Consider the following 12,231-nt stretch of genomic DNA (forward strand, 5'->3'; position numbering starts at 1 on the left):
ACGTGTCCTCCGCCTCGAAATGCCGCGGAAGAGGGCAACTGCCAAGCCACTATCCCAGCGGAGCCACCACGGCTGTCAGCGATGCCGCCTGCATAAGATCCGCTGCGATGAGGTCAAGCCAAGCTGTGGGTCCTGTACCTCTCGCGGCTATGTCGACTGTGCCTTTCTGGTCGTGCTCAAGTGGGAGGCCGACTACAGACACGTAGGCCGCGCCTTCGGGAGGACCGGAGTGTGGTCTAAGGCTGGGAGGACCATGGCCCAGCAGTCGCCGGTTATCTGTCGGTCTGGCTTAAGCCGAGTCCCTTATATTCACCAATCTGGCTTTTTGAACCTGGCTCTAAGTGACTTTGAAGACGGGAAGAAGGTAGGCGATGAGGAACACCTGTTCTCACTCACCGCTTCATCAACTCGAGGCTCGCTCAGCCCTGGCAAGGCAGCTCCTCAGAATATCACCATACGGCCAGGTCCCATACCCCGGAATCCACATGATCCTCTCTTGGAGAACTTACACCTGGCGGATCCGCCTCTTGTGTCTTACTATCTACACCGGGTGTGCGCTCTTAGTGTTCCGTCCGCCGACTACACTACCGGATCACCCTTTTCGGCCTTGCTGCTCCCCTTTGCCCTCTCATCCTCTTCTCCAGCTCTGCTGCATGCTTTGTTGGGTCTTGCTGCCTCCCATCGGGCCCGCTTCGACAGCTCATTCACTCCAACCGCCCTCAGCTTCTCAAGTTTGGCATTGCGCTCATTACGAACATTACTGGCTTCCAAGACATCCCTCGAAATCGCGGTGGACCCGGAGACCCTGGTCCTGATGATGCTTCTCTGTCAGACTGAACTCATCAAAGACGGTGACAGCCATTGGGTCATCCATCTTCGTGGCGCCCGGAACCTCATGTCCTTTCGAAGGCGGCAGCAGCAGCTTTCCTTGGCCGAATCAACACGTCAACAAGAGCATCCGTGGGAACCCGTAGTCACATTCGCCGAGCGGTTCTTTGCCTTTTGCGATGTCATGGGAAGGACAGCCTGCGGAGAGGAGCCGATCTTTGGAAACGACTTTTGGAGTATCCAGGAAAGTAAGGTGGATCTTTGGATGGGATGCTCGCCACATCTCGTCAGTATCATCAGCACCATTGCCGAGCTGAGCTGGAAGTACCACGGCCGAAGTCCATCACACGACGAGCAAGAGGAGCTTGAACGCCAACGCAACCAGCTGCAAGACCTCCTCCAGCAACCAGATCTAGGCCTGATTGCCGCTGAAGCAGGCGACGACGGCATTCTTCAGCGCTGCGTTGAGTTGAAGCGACTCACTGTGGACTTGTACCTACACGCAGCCTTGGCGAACACAACACCGGTTACATCGACCATTCGACAAAGAGTACAGAAGATTCTACGCCTCGTCTACGACTTGCTGCACCTGGGCGTAAAGTCTGGACTGGCCTGGCCACTATTCATGGCGGCTTGTCAGCTTGACCCGGAGGAAGAGCTAGAATGGACAACAGGTGAGGGCGAGCGGAAGGACGACGTTCCTACCTACGCTCGCCCATTTATCCTTTATGCTCTAGAAAAGCTTTCGGAATCTCTTTTCAACGTCGACCGGACGAGGGCAGTAATCGAGAAAGTCTGGATGAAGAGAGAGTCCTCACGTTTGTTGAGAGGCCAAAACCGCCCGCTGGTGTCGGGTGCCTTTAACGACTGGGCTCGTTTTGTGGCGCCGCTCTGTCATAATATTAGTCTGGCCTGAGAGCTGTTACTGAAGATTTACTGTTCTATTGTTCTTGGGAAGGGCTTGAAAATAAAGATGCAGGGACTGCATAAGAATGAGGCTACTCGATGTGTGCTGCATGCCGTCTTTGCGCTCTTAAACGCCTGCTGGCGATTTGAACTGTGGTTGGTGGTTTGGTTGGAGATCCATTCTCATAATGATTTCATGACATCGTGTTACATCTAGCAGATGGAAATGACTATATGTGCGAAAAGCTCTCGATATCCTTCCCATCTAACGACGGACCTTGGGTCAGGCTTACAGACTAGAGTAAAAAAGTTTCACTGCCGTAACTTCCGTTCACGACCAAGTTGCCGGACCAAACGTGCCGTTCTCAGGGAGGGCCTTGAGAGGAATGCCTTGACCGTCAACAGTGGTTCCCTGGACGTTGTTACCCCACCAACTTAGGCTAACCCCTGGGAACACCAAAGCAAAGAAGATGACGATGGCGGAGATGGCAAGGCCGGAATCAAGAGCGGCCGAGAGAACGTAGTTGTACTGTCATGCAGTGGTCAGCAACAATACTAGACTTGTGCATCAATAAAGAGAAATATTACCTTGGCCCACCAATGAGGGTACTTGCTCTTGATCCATTTATTAAAAATAAACGAAACTGCAAAGGCGGACGTGTAGTTGAGACCTGTTGCAGGGGGCACGTTGCCCGTTCCCGCAAAGAACAGCGGCCAATGCAAGTAAGCCAGGTACTTGTTATCCGGGAACCTCCTCTTGAGAAAAAACGTCACGACGGGCAGCAGCGCACCCAGCCAGAATAGATGCAGCAGCCCGGAGTAGATCTTGCCGATGCTGTACAGCCGCGCGGGACCGACGGCTCCCCATACGACGCTGGACGAGAAGTTCACTCGCCCTTGAGGACAGGTGTAGCCGTTGGCCTGGTCTGTCTCGCAGATGTCGTCGACGTGGTGGAGCATCCAGAGGACTACGGCGTTCTGCGTCAGCGAACCGACGACACACGACGTCAACTGCGCGGCGAACAGCGTCCGCCGCGGGATCTTCATGTACAGGCCCAGCTTCATGTCCGAGGCGAAGATCATGGCTTGGCTGAGGCCGGTGTAGGCGTAGAACTTGAAGATGAGCATGACGATGGGTTTGCCTGGGATGAGGTAGCCGGAGATGATCTCGCCGAGGACCGTCAGCACGTTGCTGTTGAGGTTGGCGACGGCGAACACGCTGCCGGTGGGAATGAGGTAGAACAGTGCCAGTCCGAAGGCGATCACCACGCCCCAGGCGGGCATCTGCGTGTGGTATACCTCCTGCACCATGATGGTGAGGCCGAAAACCACAGCGCTCAGAAGAGCATACCACCACCAGGGAATGTCCTTGTACCGCTCAATCATGCGGGCGTGAATGTCCTTCTTGCGGCTCGGGTTAAAGGCGCCAATAATCTCCCTCCAGTGGTTGAGGAAGATGTACGTGGGCACGCAGCTCATGACGGCGAAGGAGATGCCGTAGCTCAGAGCGAAGGTGACGGGCATGAAGATGGGGCTGTACTTGCGGTACTCGTCCACCAGGAAGTTGCCGTGCTTGTCGACGACGCGCGTGGCGTTGTAGATGCTGCCCGTGTTGTCGTACGTGTCGGCTCCGGAGAAGGGGAGGTACGCCGTGTTCCAGGTGTTGGTGTAGTACAGGATGGGCGTGACGACGGCGAAGACGATGACCCAGCCTGCAAAGACATTTGCTTGAGCCCAGAAGGGGACCACCAGCGGGGAGCCGTTGTAAGCTATTTGGGACCAGTCGAAGGTGACAGGGAGATAGGCCAGCCCGGTGGTCATGCCGAAGAGATTATTGACGATTTTGTTGTCTATCTCGGGTGTTAGTCTTGACTGTATCTGACATTCAGAATTCCCTTGGTAGTTGCTACGCCAAGAGTTGTCCAGACTTACTTGGTGCTGCCCAACAGATAAAGGCAAAAGTGCTGAGTCCCGTAAAGAGAAACCCAGGGAGCCAGTACTGCCATCATTAGCACAACCGAACATGCGGCACGTTGGGTAGAAAATCAGGAACTCACCCAAACCCAGGCGCCCACAAAGACGTATACGAAGAAACGATATCGGGAAATGTTCCACCCATCCGCACTGGGATTCGCCTTGCTGTGCAGCGTCTGGAAAAGCGCAGCGTTGGCAAGCGTCGACGGCCAAATCATGTGCGGCGGCTCCACGATGAACCTGTACGCCAGTCCGGCCAACCCGAGGCCAAAGAGCTGCATCGTCAGCGCAAGGAGGAACTGGTAGCCGATGGGCGTGTCCAGCGCGTAGAACGCCGTGGCCTTTTGCGCCTGGATGATGTCGGTGGCCCACGACGGGCCGAAGGAGAGGTTGGACATGATGGTGATGACGGCGTGCTCCTTAATGTTGAAGTAGTGGTCCGGGTTGAGCACGATGTCTCGCCCGAAGAAGCGCACTTTCATGATGGGCAGCAGATGGGCTACGGCGCGGCCGATGGGGAACGCGACGAGCTGGGCCACCAGCGACGAGATGCTGACGCTGGGGTACCGCATGGAGAAGAACTGGTTGATGCCGGTGCCGACGATGGTGAAGAGAATGCCAATGGCCCACATGCGCAGCGTGTTGACGGGCATGGACGGGTCGTCGACGTTGGGAACGTTGGCGCGGACTTCCGGGCACGGCGAGTTGTCCGAGTCAATGTCGAACTGCTCCTCAATAGTGCCAATCGCGAAGTCGATGGCCTTGTCAGGGCTCTGGAAGTCATCGAGGCCCTCCTCGTTGGCCTCTCTCGGGGGGTCGGCATGGCTGGCTTTGGACGGCGCCATCTCCAACTACCTCTGGGTGGATGAGGAAACTTGGGAGTAAGTGAGCCAACGACTGGATGAAGAGGAAGCCAGCCAGCTCGTAAATGACGGGCTCAATTGGCCATCTTCACCGTCTATTATATACACCACTTTGCTGTCTGCTTATCGTGGAAGTTGACATACGGTGAACATGTCCCCCGCATTCCCGACCAGCTCGCGTGGGCCAGAGGCGATTTGGGAGCTGGTGCGAACCTACATTTGCAGCAAGGAAGGTCCAAGACTGTCTGACAGGGATACACAATGTCAAACTTGGGAATTGTACCGCTATCTTCAGGGGGTTGCGAAATCACGCCAGCGTCATGCCACGAGGGCGCGAGGCTATTGGCCCGCGTGGGAGCGCTAGATAGACGGAGTAGCAGAGTTCGAAGCTGTCACTATCTCGACCGAGTCATGCCGGTGCGGGGTGAATACCAAGGTGGGTCAAGGTGAGGAGTAATTCGAGCAGAGGGAAGGTCCAGCACGATGGATCCGCCTTAGTTAGTCTGGATATTACCGGCTGAAAGTGGAGGCCGGATTGAGCTATCGCGAGAGTGCTGTAATCGAGTTGTGACGATATTGACACTTGTTTGTTGGTTTTAATCTTTCACTTTCCCTTATCGATGGCCTCAGGTTGTCCATCCGCTATTTTATGCTACAACACCAAGTTGGTTGGTCCCCTCCTCAGTGTCAGCCCGACATCTAACCCTCACACACTATTATCCTTAATACCACCCAACCATGGCAGCCAACCAACTTCCTTTGAGCAAAGACTCCAGCATTCTCATCATCGGCGCGTACGTACAAGCAACTTCTCAATTTCATCCAAGCCTCGCCCTTAATCCGTTCATCTAGCGGGACTTTTGGCATCAGTACTGCGTACCACCTGGCCAAACGCGGCTACTCCAATGTCACTTGCATTGACCGAAATCCATTCCCGAGCGTGGACTCTGCCGGCAATGACCTCAACAAGATCATCCGGACTGAGTATGAGGAGCCTCTGTATGTCGAGCTGGCACTGCAGGCACTCGATGCCTGGAGGAGACCTGAGTGGGAAGGTATTTTCCATGAAACAGTGCGTGTTCTCGTCACTCTCTAATTGATGCATTACTCCTTACCACCCCATTCCTGCTTTCCAACTAACCGTGTTTAATACAGGGCCGATTGGTCATTACAACAGGCAACGACCAGGCCGAGAAACATCTGCATGAATCATACGAAAATCTCTCCAAGGTAGGCCAGGCTGGGAAAATCGAGTTCGTGCAAGGCAAGGAGCAGATCTTGCGCCACGTGCCTCAGCTGCGAGGCGCGCCAGGCATTGAAAACTGGAAAGGCTCGTTCAACAGCCAAGGCGGCTGGGCCCATGCAAGGAAAGCCCTGGAGAAATGGGGAGCCGAGGCCCAGCAACTGGGAGTCAACTTTGTGTCAGGTCCGCAAGGCGCCATGACTGGGCTGCAGGTTGATGGCTCGGGGGCTCTCAGCGGGATCCGCGTTGCTTCGGGTGACCTTCTCCATGCGGATCGGTACATCTTGAGCACAGGCGCGGCGTCTCCTGAAGTTCTCCCAGAATTGGCGCAGGAGCTGTGGTCTAAATGCTGGCCGTTGGCTCACGTCGAGCTGACAGAAGATGAGCTGGCGGAGTGGAAGGGGATTCCTGTCGTCGACCATTTTGAACTGGGATTCACATTTGAGCCCGACCCCGAGACAAGTACGCGAAGCCCTACTCCAGCGACCAGAGCGTGTTAACAGATGAACAGGGTTGATGAAAATCTGCGATAATTGTCCTGGCTATCAGTACCAGGTTGGGTCTTCCACCGACGATGCTGGGGAGGTCTCGTCCTACTCGATCCCAAGGTATGCAAGCTCCAACCCAGACGATGGCATCCCAGCGGAAGCTACGTCCGCCATCAAACGCTTCATTGATGCCGTCATGCCCCAATTTTCTGGGAGACCCCTTATCGACGCGAAAGTGTGCTGGTGTACCGACTCCCCGGACAGTCACTGGCTAATAGATGCGCATCCCAAGCATCGGGATTTGCTGTTGGCAACTGGAGACTCTGGCCATGCCTTCAAAATGTTTCCAATCATTGGTGGCTTCATTGCAGATGCACTAGAGGGCCGTGCGAACGGCTTGAGGCCAGAGTGGAAGTATGGGAATAGGAAGGCTGCGCCCGCTGCTACCAGACTGGGCACTGAGGTAAAGGACTTGCGAGACGTCTCTGCCTTGTCATAGATGAGACTACGGGGAATAAAAGCGTCACTGTTGCCTTGTTCATTCTTTACCGATTGCTTCGTAATTCCTCCTCGTGTGGCTTGCCGTTTGATCTCTACTCTTTACCACCCAATACGATAAACGAACCATTTTTTACCTGAAGGATATCAAGATCCCTGTGGAGATGGTGCGAAAGCGAGTTCTCAGTTCCTCACTAACTCACAATGCTTGGGGGAGAATGAGCCAGGGGGCCGTTGCGATGACGTGAGGTTGTCATGTTTAGGCCAACTTTGCCGCATAATATTCTGAAGCCTTCCTCTCGCATTCTACACAGATCCTGGGCGTCTTTACGCACACGGCTGATTGATTCGCAGGATTAATGGGGGTCATATGACTTTAACTCCAATGCGGGAGGAGTATCCACACGCGACTAGGTTCAATGGTGCTAGGGTGGTCTGATCCGGCGTCTGATATATGGGCTTTGGGCATGCGATATATGCTCCTTGCATACATTAGGAATGAATGATCAGACAAGATGTTGTTGACACACCTACCGGCATCATCGATCAAATTATTCACATATGATAGCCACATTAGTGGACTGAAAATGCTATTGATTGAACATTGTGTAGGAGATGCCTGCTTATAAAGGTGGACAAATGAGAATCTATTCTAGTAATGATAGTGATACGAATAAGAAATACAAAGGAAAGATACAATCTACTAAACAAGTCCCCCTTGCTCTTCTCATTCTCCCTTACACAGGCCTAACTCGAACCGTACCTTTCTCTAGCCTCCCACCTCGCGTTAAACCACAACCATTCAGCTGGGTTTGTGTCTAAACCTCCCATTTGGCAATGTACCAATCTAGTTTCTGTGTCTGCGCTGGCTCATTGCCTACAGTCTTAGCCAAAGCTTTCATCTCCCGTCTTGCCTCGACGCATGCGGTTTCTGTAGCTTGAATAAGACTGTCAGGCCCTGAGCTGTACACCCAAGCTGAATTTCCGGCACCTTGAGTAGCTTCAGTTCCAGATAAGCCAGCAGCCTTCTCAGTGAGCCCAAGATGCTGCCGAAGATGGACCGATGGGTCCAGCCTGCCGTCTTCAGAGCTGACATGTGCCATGATCTTCATGTTTGAAGTTGACCTAGCAATGTCTCCAAGTTCATGCCACTCCTTGATATTGACCATATCTCGGTTTCGTACGGTCCATATGAGAGTGAACTTGGTATTCGCCTCCATAGAACGCGCCTTGAGCCACCAGAATGCGAGACTACAAGCGCCTGTAATTCCGGTGCCGCCGACCACACAAATGATGTGAGAGGCCGACTTGAATCGTACGTCACGAGGTTGGTATGGCCCTTCCACCCGAACCTTCAGCCCGGATTCTCTCCCAAAGCCGGAAAGCTTGGTCGCTAGCTTCCAGGTCCACTCTTTGTTAAGAGCTTTTCCGTTCTTGCGTTGTGCTCGTTGGAAGAGAAAGACTGGGCCGGAATCGGCTGACGCGGGGATGGCTGCGGTGAAGGCATGGTTTTGGATCCTGCTGATAGTGGGGACGATTAAGTAGTAATAGGCGAGAGGAGAACACAGTGGCGCAGCTTTCTCAATCGCTTCCAAATCAGAGTGCTGGTCGGAGGCAGTCTTTGACATGGTTGGAAGCGAAATCCTGTACCAGCCGTTACCAGCGTCCTCGCCAGTTGCCACCAGCGACGAATGCAACCCTTTAGTATCTCCTCCAAAGAGGCGCATTCCCCAATCAACAATCCACAGGAATAGACCTGGCAAAAGCAGGTAGAAATCGGTGCTGGCGTGGATGCTTGCTCCCACAAAAACGCAGATACTTGTCACAATGTGACAGTAGTAAAACACATTATAAAAGCGACGTCGTATGTATGGAAGTGCTGTGAGTGTGATGACGATCATAAAGACGATTGTGCCCGCGCCAGTATATGTAGTATATGTATACCAAGTACTTCGTTCTTCGCTTTCGGCGAGGGTCATGCCGGGGTTGCCAGTGGCGAATGCCTCCTCTTTCTCGTGGCTTCCCTCACTGCTAGGGTCGAGAGCATAGGCCTATAGCTTGGTTAACGAAATGGAGATCGCCGTTGAAATGAGAAGGTAACTTACGGCATAGGCACCGCCATGTGCCAACCCAGCGAGCAGGAATAGGTAGGCGACGAGCTTATGCGCATATAGCAAAGTGCTGTGATGCAGCTCAAACACTCGTCCCATCAAACTGTTTCGCGACACCGGAATAATCAACAAACCGAGGAGAATGTCGGCGTAATGCCCCGTCACACCGGTGATTGTGAGTGTGATTTTAGCAGAAGTCCAGTCAAGTGGATCTGTTCTCTCTCCCCAAAAGTCGAGCTGGGCTGGAAGCCAGAAGGCGGCGGTCGCAAGCGTGGCCAAGATAATCGAGATTGAAATAGTCAGGCCTCCGAAGGTTATTCGTTTGCCGAAAATAGGCAGTTTTGGTGAAATGTGACGTCCGCTTAGCGAGCGTACAGACTCGCTCGAGGCCCTCAGGAGAAGCATGCAGGTCGTGATTGCGAGCAAGCCAAAGAATGCCCCCAAATGTAGTCTTGTCTCCAGTGGGAAGTAATCCTCCGGGCACAGCGTGGCATAGCAAGGCAAGTATGTCAACCCCAAAACCAAGCCGCCAGATACAGCCAGGAATAGAAAAATAGCCGCAGCTCTAAGAGGTTCTTTCATTGCGAAGGACTGGAAAAGGGTCCAAAAATAAATGTTGTAAAATAATTTCAGTTGTCAAAGTCTTAACTGAGCAGATGTTTGTAGACGAGTGGCACTGATCCTATGTATTTTGAAGATACAGAGCAAATCTATTTAATGTTCTTGATGTAGTAAACCACTTCTTGCCAAGAAATCTCAATACGAATTTGCCAAGCTAAGCCACACACTCAGTCGAGCCGATCGCACGACAGCCTCTTGGAAGCATTAAGCTTACGTAGAAAGCATATGTTAGAAGCTTATTGAGTGGGTTTCTAATTTAGGGATCTCACTATTCAGGCGTCATTGCTTCAAGGATAAAGCTAAATTATGAACGACGGCATATGATCAGGCCGACGGAGTCCTACTTGAGACTGACTCCGCATTCATTGTAGAGGCCATCATCAGTTGAAGTGGCTATAAAATGCAAGCTATGCCTCATTCGGAAATGATCCGAAGACTGATAGTTCCTCCGGCAGGGTAAAGCTTGGGCGCAGCTTGGACGAGAGTGCGCCCTGTTCCAGATTGTAGATTCATTTAGTCGCAGGTCGAAATCCGCCAAGCTGCCACTGCCCAATCCAAAACCAGCATTTGCATTAGGTGCTCAGTCCACTCCAGTCCAGGACCATTCTAGGGGTTCTAGGCACGGGCAGTGCACTGACGTGGAACACAGACGAGAGTGTGGAGGGGATATGGGTTTTAGGGGGCCGGAGGGAATAATGTAAGCCGAGGAGCGAAAAAGACGGAGAAGAAGATGCCGAGGCGCGAGCGAGGCGTGAGAGACAGACAGGGTAGAACTTGTACTTGGCGGAGGCGGTGGAGAGCCCGCGAAGAGTAGGAAGTTGGAGGTTAGGAAGATGGGCGCGTTTATCAGTAGGTCAGGGGAAAGTACAGAGGGCTTTCGAAATTGAATAGACCATACAAAAGTGATACCGTACTATCGCTCCAGTGGTCATATTTCTTTTATTAAGTACAGGCACTGGGTAATGGGACTGCGTCAACTGTTGGAGCAAGAATCAAGCATTGCATTATCGTACAGCGTTTTACAACCTTTCTTCCAGCAACGGTTCAAAAGGCAAGACCAGAACAAAATACACTAAATTACATACTCGACACACTAAAACTTCTCTTCGTCGATATCGTAAGCAAGAGGCTGCTGACCGAACCCAAATTTCTCCAACCCTGCCATTTTGTAAACCCACAGACCTCCAGAAATTGCCAGCTCGGTGGCCCAGAGCTTCAAAGGCGTCTTCTTTTGACGCACCGTGCCATTCTGCTCTGCCGTCTTGAGCATCTTCTCCGTCCTGGCCTTTCGCTTCTCCTCGTACGCCTTTAACCCAACGTCGATCTGGTCACAGCCGCTTTCGAGCAGTTTCGAAAAGAGGAACACGTCCTCGAGCGCCATGGAAATGCCCTGGCTGGCGTGCGGGGGCATAGCGTGGGCTGCATCTCCAATGATGAGGCAGCGTCCCTTGGACCAGGGACGCCCAAGAGGGACCTTGTAAATGGGGTAGAAGTGGATGGCCTCTGTTTTGTGGAGGACCTCGCGTAGGAAATCCATCCAGTCACTGTCGTCGTCGCCGAGTAGGTGCAGCAAGTTGCTCTTTAGGTTGTCGATTTCCTTCTTGCTCTGCTCTGCCCAACCCTCACGAACGTCGCCAGTCGTTGGCATTGGAATTTCTCTAGAGAAGAACCAGTAAAGTAGATCTCGAGCGGGGGTAACAGGTGAGATCCCGAACAGGCCATCAGACGTCAGTGTCATGTTGAGGTTATCCAATGACGGGGCGGAAGCTGGGAAGTCGGTGACCGGAATGAGGGAGTACATGTTTGAGATGCCCGAATATTCCGGAACACATTCGGGGTCAACGTAGAGCTTTCGCACAGCGGAGTGAATTCCGTCGCAGCCAAGAAGGAAATCGGCAGTATCATGAGTGCCGTCAGAGAAAGACGCGGTAACAATGGCATCCATTTCCTCAATGCCGACAAGACGCTTGCCGTAGAGAACCGGAATACCAGCTTTCTCCACGGCATCAAGCAGGACGTCCATGACATCAGTTCTTCTGATTCTCACGTATCCGAAGCCGGTTTGCTCCTTGCTCCAGGATACCATGGACATCTCGCCCATGGTCTTTCCATTTACAGAATGGAGAACAAGGTTGCATGTCTCAGTGCCCTTGGCAAGAAACCCATCGTGAATCCCGAGACGGTTCAATAGTCGAAGACCATTGGAGGGAATGCCAATCGCTCCGCCAATGGTGGTGGGTTCGGTGCGGATTTCGTAAATAACTGGCGATATTCCATGGCTCTGCTTGAGCCGCAGAGCTGCGAGTAACCCGGCCGGGCCACCTCCGATAATAATGACCTACTCAGGTCAGCACAGAACAAATGAAAAAGGGGCGGAACATATTACCTTCTTAATGTCGTTCATTTTGTCAAGTCGCTCGAGATAACACCTACAATGAATGCCAAGGACGGCTTGATTTGCTTGGCCGCAGTCGCTGCATTTATTGGCATTCAATTAGTGAAGTGAACGAGTCTTTGTCAGCGGCCCCCGGAGCTCATCGCCGACATTGGAATTGCCGTCGCGAGCGCGAAGTGGCTTTTCGCAAGTACATCTTGGCGCAAGGCCAAGCTACGGACCGGAGTTTCACTCTATTCTCCGGTCCGATGCTACTACGTCAGCTGCTGAGGCGGCGCCGTCTCATTTCGTACGACGGCGCGTT

The 12,231-nt window shown here is 52.9% G+C and overlaps 6 protein-coding genes across 6 annotated transcripts; 2 read left to right on the forward strand and 4 right to left on the reverse strand.

Annotated features, from left to right (window-relative positions):
* Nucleotides 1-19: 19 nt before the first annotated feature.
* BGZ61DRAFT_354969 (fungal-specific transcription factor domain-containing protein) lies at nucleotides 20-1,744 on the forward strand (the record flags this gene model as incomplete). The annotated part of the gene is made up of 1 exon (XM_046240672.1): nucleotides 20-1,744. One exon carries the CDS (start codon nucleotides 20-22, stop codon nucleotides 1,742-1,744), a length of 1,725 nt encoding a protein of 574 aa, XP_046102722.1.
* A 321-nt stretch (nucleotides 1,745-2,065) lies between these two features.
* On the reverse strand, nucleotides 2,066-4,553 carry BGZ61DRAFT_495049 (OPT family small oligopeptide transporter; the record flags this gene model as incomplete). The annotated part of the gene is made up of 4 exons (XM_046250831.1): nucleotides 2,066-2,263; nucleotides 2,323-3,584; nucleotides 3,667-3,733; nucleotides 3,792-4,553. The coding sequence occupies 4 exons, from the start codon at nucleotides 4,551-4,553 to the stop codon at nucleotides 2,066-2,068; spliced, it is 2,289 nt and encodes a 762-aa protein (XP_046102723.1).
* A 574-nt stretch (nucleotides 4,554-5,127) lies between these two features.
* On the forward strand, nucleotides 5,128-6,927 carry BGZ61DRAFT_454342 (FAD dependent oxidoreductase). Its single transcript, XM_046246205.1, has 4 exons — nucleotides 5,128-5,365; nucleotides 5,424-5,643; nucleotides 5,727-6,276; nucleotides 6,326-6,927. The coding sequence occupies exons 1-4, from the start codon at nucleotides 5,310-5,312 to the stop codon at nucleotides 6,799-6,801; spliced, it is 1,302 nt and encodes a 433-aa protein (XP_046102724.1). The 5' UTR covers nucleotides 5,128-5,309; the 3' UTR covers nucleotides 6,802-6,927.
* Nucleotides 6,928-7,027: 100 nt separating this feature from the next.
* BGZ61DRAFT_51993 (uncharacterized protein) lies at nucleotides 7,028-7,415 on the reverse strand. The gene has a single exon (XM_046252425.1). It carries the CDS (start codon nucleotides 7,372-7,374, stop codon nucleotides 7,177-7,179), a length of 198 nt encoding a protein of 65 aa, XP_046102725.1. The 5' UTR covers nucleotides 7,375-7,415; the 3' UTR covers nucleotides 7,028-7,176.
* Nucleotides 7,416-7,618: 203 nt separating this feature from the next.
* BGZ61DRAFT_355657 (uncharacterized protein) lies at nucleotides 7,619-9,493 on the reverse strand (the record flags this gene model as incomplete). The annotated part of the gene is made up of 2 exons (XM_046240725.1): nucleotides 7,619-8,851; nucleotides 8,906-9,493. 2 exons carry the CDS (start codon nucleotides 9,491-9,493, stop codon nucleotides 7,619-7,621), a joined length of 1,821 nt encoding a protein of 606 aa, XP_046102726.1.
* Nucleotides 9,494-10,625: 1,132 nt separating this feature from the next.
* Nucleotides 10,626-11,936, reverse strand: BGZ61DRAFT_495052 (uncharacterized protein; the record flags this gene model as incomplete). The annotated part of the gene is made up of 2 exons (XM_046250832.1): nucleotides 10,626-11,870; nucleotides 11,919-11,936. 2 exons carry the CDS (start codon nucleotides 11,934-11,936, stop codon nucleotides 10,626-10,628), a joined length of 1,263 nt encoding a protein of 420 aa, XP_046102727.1.
* Nucleotides 11,937-12,231: the final 295 nt, after the last annotated feature.

This window comes from Ilyonectria robusta (assembly GCF_021365365.1).
Source record: "Ilyonectria robusta strain PMI_751 chromosome Unknown BGZ61scaffold_13, whole genome shotgun sequence".
NCBI lineage: Eukaryota > Fungi > Ascomycota > Sordariomycetes > Hypocreales > Nectriaceae > Ilyonectria > Ilyonectria robusta.

Coding starts and splice junctions, on each gene's coding strand:
- BGZ61DRAFT_454342 (XM_046246205.1), top strand. CDS start 5,310: ATGGCAGCCAACCAACTTCCTTTGAGCAAAGACTCCAGCATTCTCATC. Junction 5,644..5,726: donor AAGGTATTTTCCATGAAACA/GTGCGTGTTCTC, acceptor TGTTTAATACAG/GGCCGATTGGTCATTACAAC. Junction 6,277..6,325: donor TGAGCCCGACCCCGAGACAA/GTACGCGAAGCC, acceptor ACAGATGAACAG/GGTTGATGAAAATCTGCGAT.
- BGZ61DRAFT_51993 (XM_046252425.1), bottom strand. CDS start 7,374: ATGTGGCTATCATATGTGAATAATTTGATCGATGATGCCGGTAGGTGT.